Below are 6,129 nucleotides of genomic sequence, written 5' to 3'. Positions count from 1 at the left end.
AGGGAAGTTTGGAAGGGGGGTTGTTGGGGTGGGGAGAGACAATGAGTTCAATTTTGGACACGCTGAATTAGAGATCTGTGATATCCAGTTTGAAATGTTCGCTAGGCAGGTGGTGCTGCATGATTGGAATCAGGAGAGAGACTAGAACTACACATATTGATCTTTGGGTGATCTGGATAGGGATCTGCAAATCTGTGAGAGCTGAGGAGAGAGACATACTGAGAGACAGACACAGACACAGAGACAAAGAAAGAGGAGAGAGAGGAAGAAAAGAGGGGCCCAGCACAAAGCCTTGGGGAATACCCCCAGTGAGGGATCCTTACTTACTGAGAGGACACAGAAGCACCAGTTCCATGTATGTATAAGGGGTGGAGAAGAACAGGGTGGCATCCCAGATGTCTGAGATGAAAGGAACCTCGTCTGACCTCCACCCCACCCCTATTTTAAGGAGTGGGAGAGTGAGGCCCAGATAAGACACAGGGTTTGTCCAGGGCTACACATCTAGACCCTGGTCTCCTAATTTCCAGCCCCCCACCCCTCTTCTTTGTACCATGCTACTTCCGTGAGACTTGCTTAAAGGACTGCGGGGAAACAGCCTTCCCCTGAATATAGGGAAGAAGAACTTCTGGGTCAGGGTTATTGGTCCCGGACCACAGGGCCAGGGAAGGTAGAAGTGGAAGGAATTAATCCTAAGACCCCCTTCCCTCTCACACCCATAACATCCTTCTCAGGTGGGAGGCTGCAAAATCAGACAGAGCAGGGGAAAGCCACTGGGCTTGTACCTGAGTTTGTGTCCCAGGTTTTCTCTACTTATTACCCACGTGAACTTCCTCTTTTAGGGCCTCAGTTTCCTCATTTGTAAAATGAGGGGGTTGAACTAGATGATCTCCAAGCTTTCTTAGAAGCTTTAGAGGCAGCTGGTAGTGCAGTGGATAGAAGCCTGGATCTGGAGTCAGGGAGACCTGAGTTCAAATCTAGCCTCAGACACTTATTAGCTGCATGACCTTGGCCAAGTTATTTAATCTTCATTTGCCTTACTTTCCTCAACTGTAATATGGGGGTAATAACACCTACCTCATGGGGTTGATATAATATTTGTAAAAAGCACTTACACAGGGGCAGCTAGGTGGCGCAGTGGATAGAGCACCGGCCCTGAAGTCAAGAGGACCTGAGTTCAAATCCTGCCTCAGACCAAACACTTGACATGTACTAGCTGTGTGACCTTGGGCAAGTCACTTAACCCCGATTGCTTCACTAAAAAAAAGCACTTATACAGTGCCTGGCACATAGTAGGTGCTATATAAATGTGTATCCCTTATTCCATTCTAGATCCTATGACTGGCCTAAAGCCACACAGTGAATTTGTGTAACTTTATAAAGTCCTGGGATTGATCACTTGCATTTCTGTGTTAATAATTCTATCAGTGGTTTATTTTATTTAACTTAAATGGTATTTCCTATCTCTCACTACCCTTTTCAGGGAAAAATAGAGCATACTTTCTTCAGGGTAGCTAAAGTTCCGAGCCAGGCCACAGCAGGCCTGGCAAGAGTAGTTCCTGATAAAAGAATAATATGGAAAAGGCTGAACCTCAAGAACATCAGGAGGGTGTGCCTGGCCATCTATCTCAGGGACTGCAATGACAGATGACATCTCTCTCTCTCTCTCTCTCTCTCTCCCACCCACCTCTCCCCTCTTCCCTCCCCCTTTTCTCTCCCTCCCTCCCCCTCCCTTGCTCTCTCTCTCTCCCTCTCCGGATAGATTTCATGGGACCTGTGACCTTGGCTGAGAAAAAATTACATCTTTATTTTCACTAACTACCTATACTGAATTTTTGTATTTACTTCAATTATTTCAAAACATTAATCTGAGAAGGGGTCTGTAGGTTTCACCAGAATGCCAAAGGGGTCCATATCACACAAAGAAGTTAAGAACCTCTGCTCTAATATGCAGCTAGGTTGGTGCAGTGGATAGAGCACTGGCCCTGGAGTCAGGAGGACCTGAGTTCAAATGTGACCTCAAGACACTTACCAGCTATGTGACCCCAACTGCCTCTCTCTTCCCCCCCCCAATAAAAGAACCTCTGCTCTAATTCAACCTCATCATTTTATAGATAAGAAAAATGAGGCCCAGGGAACGAAAGAGATAAAGAATCTAGCTCAGGGTCAGATAGTAAACTAATGATAATAGTAACTAGCATTTTGTAACATTTCAAAGTTTGGAAAGTACAAACATTATCTCATTTGATCCTACTAATTGGTGGGACAACTCACTTCATTTGCTTCTCCTACACAAAACCCTTTACTGCAGCCAGGCCAATGTCCTCATTGTTCCCCACACATTCCAGACTCCCACACCTTTTCTTTCTCTGTTCCCTGTCTTCCCCTAACCCTAATCTTTACTATAAAGGCCTCACTCAAATACCACTTCCCCAATAAGACTTCTCTAATCTCCTCAACCCGGGGTTCCCTCCCTCTTTTAAGATCCGAATGCCCTCATTATGAAACCAACAGTCTCACACATCAATTTATCCTTTATTGTGCTCAGGTGTGAGTCTTGGCTTTGTGGCCAGACCGGGAGCTGCTGGGGGCAGGGCTTGCGTCATCTTCTCTGTGCAGACCCTCCCCCCCCAGTGGCCTGAGCTCTCTGTATGGCAGGGGATTCAGTAACAATATGGAGGAGAAAGTGGATGATTTGGGGGTGAGAAGGACAGAAGGGGCTGGGGCTGGGGCCAAATAGTAGCAACAGATTTCCCTGTAAAGAGGTCTACCCATGTTTGAAGCCTCCTCCCCTACTGCCCTGTCCCTTGGACCACAATCTGGGTCTGGACCAAGGGCAGGAGAGAACAGTGCCCCCAAACAGCTCTGATTACTTTGATTTATTGATGATTCAAAGGTTTTCACACATCCTTGTGTTTGTAGGGTTCACTCTGGGCAATCATGGGAAGTAGGAGGCTAAGACCCTGGAGTCAGAGCCCAACTCCTGGACGCTGTACTTCAAGAAAAAAAGGAGTGGACATTTTATGTATAAAAAAATTCCTTTAAAAAAAAAAAAAGGTGTTTGCCTTCCTGTCTATGTCAGGGCTGGTGCTGGCGTTTGTATGTGAGGTGGGGTGGAGATAAACAGGGCCAGGAAGCAGCATGCAGTTCCTTAGCCAAAGACACTCTTGGGGGGTCCAGACTTGGGCTTCTCAAAGACAGTCTCTCCTCCCGTCCGACTTCGGCTGAACACAGATGGGGCAGCTGAGCCAGCTTCCTCTTTAAGAAGAAGAGAGTGGGAAAGAGGTGAGTAAGGTGGTCCCTAACAGATTCCCAAGTATTCAGGGAACCAGGCCTGGTTGGTTGCTCCAACCAGGAAAAGGCTCCACGGGCAGGGAATGCTCTTCCCTCTTCCTCCATCCTTGGGCACACTTTCTATCGGCATAGATGGAGTCCCTCCCTTCCAGGGTCCTTGACGTGTGCACACACCTTCACACATGGAAACTTACCACATTCTCGCATGACCTGGTAGGTCTTGGATTTGATCTCTTGGTTCTTAGAGAGGGTAGCCCGGGCTCCCTTCAGGTCCTCTTCCTTCACGGGAGGTCTTTTCTTTTTGATGGGGGCCTCCTAAGGATGCGAAGAGGAAAGAAAATGAATTTACATTATATCAGACATAGCAACTTCCTCACACACCAGAGTTACTCCCTTGGGTGTTACTTTTAAATGAAGCAAGAGGCTACACACAGATACTTGGATTAATAAAACCTGTCTTTTATTTAACTGATTTTTTTGTTAGACTGAATCCTTGCATCTGAGTAAAATAAAAACATAAGAGACAAGCATTTATTAACCACCTATTACGTGCCAGGCACTGTATTAAGCATTTTACAAATATTATTTCATTTGATCCTTACAATACCTCTGGGAGGCAGGTGTTATTATTACCCTTATTTTACAGTTGAAGAACCTATGGCAAACAGAAAGGAAGTGACTTGCCCAGGGTCATACAGTCAATAAGTGTCTGAGGCCATATTTGAACTCAGGTCTCTGTCTCTATCTCTTTATGATTCCAGGTCCAATGCTCTCTACCTTTATACCTCTAGGTAAAATAAGCCACTTTCTAAGGTACCCAAGGAAAGCCCTAGATGGTAACTAAATGAACTATAGAGAGTGTTATGATTAAGAAGCCTACAAGATGGAAACCAGTCCATTTGAGTGCAGAGATTCAGTTATGAGTCATGGGTTACATTTACACGTCAGCCCTTTTCCACAAATAGTGACCTCCATATTCCTCGTGACTCTCCCAAGACTGGAAGTGCCCTGCTCCCCCCAGATTTGTAGCTCCCTAGCTCACAGCAGAAAGTCTGTTTCCCCTTTTCCTTCTCCAAAGACTGAGAGCTCTCTGAGGGCAGGGCCCACATGTGTTATTTTTGTTTTTTCCACATCACTGTATCCTGCATATATTATGTTTGTACCTAGTTATTTGGGGGCAGCTAGGTAGTGGAGTGGACAGAGTGCCAGGAGTCAGAAAGACCAGAGTTCAAATCTGACCTCAGACCCTTACTAGCTGTGTGATCCTGGGCAAGTCACTTAACTCATCAGTTTAAAAAAAAAAATGAGCTGGAGAAGAAATGGCAAACCCCTCCAGTATCTTGGCCAAGAAAACTCCAAATGAGGTCACAAAGAGACTGACTGAACCATACCCACCACCTACATATTTACAAGTTGTCTGCCTCATTAGAATGTGTGATCCTTTAGGGGCGAGGCTGCTTTTGCCGGGCTAAGTGGTTCCACGGTAAAGCACTAGACTGACTTTTAGAGTCAGGAAGACAGAGGTTCAAATTTTGCCATGGGCATTTATAAGCAGTGTGACCTTGGACAAGGCACTTAATCTCAGCCTATTTTATCTGTAAGATGGGGATAATAATAGCGTTTACTCACAAGGTAGTTGTGAATACCAATTGGGGTAACACGTAGAATGCTCTACAAACCTTAAAATGTTAGTTATTATTGTTGTATTACCAGCACTTAGCACAGTGCCTGCCATATAGCAGGCATCTAATAAGTGCTTGTTTCTGGTTTTGCTTCTTCTTAAAATTCAATTTTATTTTCAGATCCGAGTTCTCTCCCTTCCATCTCTGCTTCCCCCCTCTCCCATAAGAAAGAAAAACAAACCTCTGGTATAAACATGTACAAACAAAACAATTTCCCAAATTGGCCACGGCCGGACAAAACTTTCTCCATCTGCACTATGAATCCATCACCCCTCTCTCTGGAGTAGCATGTGGCACCTTTCTTCATGAGTCCTCTGGAATTGTGATTGGTCATTCGTGCTAATCAGAATTCGTGCATCTTTCAAAGTTGTTTGTCTTTAGAATATTGTTGTTATCCTATAAATTGTTCCCTTGGTTCTGATCACTTCACTTTGCATTAGTTCATAAAAGGCTTCTCAGGTTTCTCTAAAACCACCCCTTTCTTCATCCATTTTTAAAGCACAATAATATTCCATCACACTTATATATCATTACTTATTTGGCCACTCCTTAATTGATGAGTACCCTCTAAGTTGCCACCACAAAAAACTACTGTAATTTTGTAACTTTGAAAAGAGATCTTTTTCCTTTTCTTTGATCTCCTTAGCATAGGCCTAGTAGTGTCCTCCCTGCCAAAAGTTTAATATCCTTGGGGGCATAGTCATAAAATCATTTTCCAGAATGGTTGAAATCATTGACAGTTCTACCAACGGTGCATTAATGTATGTTTTCCCATAGCCCCTCTTTCGTTTGTCATGTTCACGTTTTTTCAGCTTTGCCAATCTGTTGGGTCAGAGCTGTTTTGGTTTAATAATTACATCTAATTTTAATTATTTTATTATTTATTTAATTTACATTAATTATTTAGTTAATAAAATAAAATATTTAACAATAACTAGATTTCACTAATTAGTATTTAGGATATTTTTTCACATGGCTATTGATAGCTTGGATTTCTTCCTCTGAAAACTGCCCATTTACATCATTTGACCATTTATTAATTGGGGAATTATGCTTCTAATTAATGCTTGTTGACTGACTTAAGAACTTGGACATGGGGACTCAGGACTCAGAGACCTGCTGACTGACAGATTAAAGGAGGCCAAGAATCTTCCTG

At 43.8% G+C, this 6,129-nt stretch overlaps 1 protein-coding gene across 1 annotated transcript in view; it reads right to left on the bottom strand.

Moving 5' to 3' along the window:
* Window positions 1–2,513: 2,513 nt before the first annotated feature.
* The window catches only part of LOC114024046 (store-operated calcium entry regulator STIMATE), an 82,016-nt gene continuing 78,400 nt past the window's right edge, over window positions 2,514–6,129 (bottom strand). Inside the window, exons 9-10 of the mRNA XM_027836875.1 lie at window positions 3,486–3,606; window positions 2,514–3,255 (exon numbers count right to left, since the gene is read on the bottom strand). Coding sequence (XP_027692676.1) covers window positions 3,149–3,255; window positions 3,486–3,606 — 228 coding nt within the window. The 3' untranslated portion in view covers window positions 2,514–3,148. The remainder of the gene's footprint in view (window positions 3,256–3,485; window positions 3,607–6,129) is intronic.

The sequence above is a fragment of the Vombatus ursinus genome, unplaced genomic scaffold (assembly GCF_900497805.2).
Source record: "Vombatus ursinus unplaced genomic scaffold, bare-nosed wombat genome assembly UNPS02014820.1, whole genome shotgun sequence".
Classification (NCBI taxonomy): domain Eukaryota; kingdom Metazoa; phylum Chordata; class Mammalia; order Diprotodontia; family Vombatidae; genus Vombatus; species Vombatus ursinus.
Note: the sequence above shows the minus strand (reverse complement) of the source record. Positions and strands in the feature narration are given on the sequence as shown.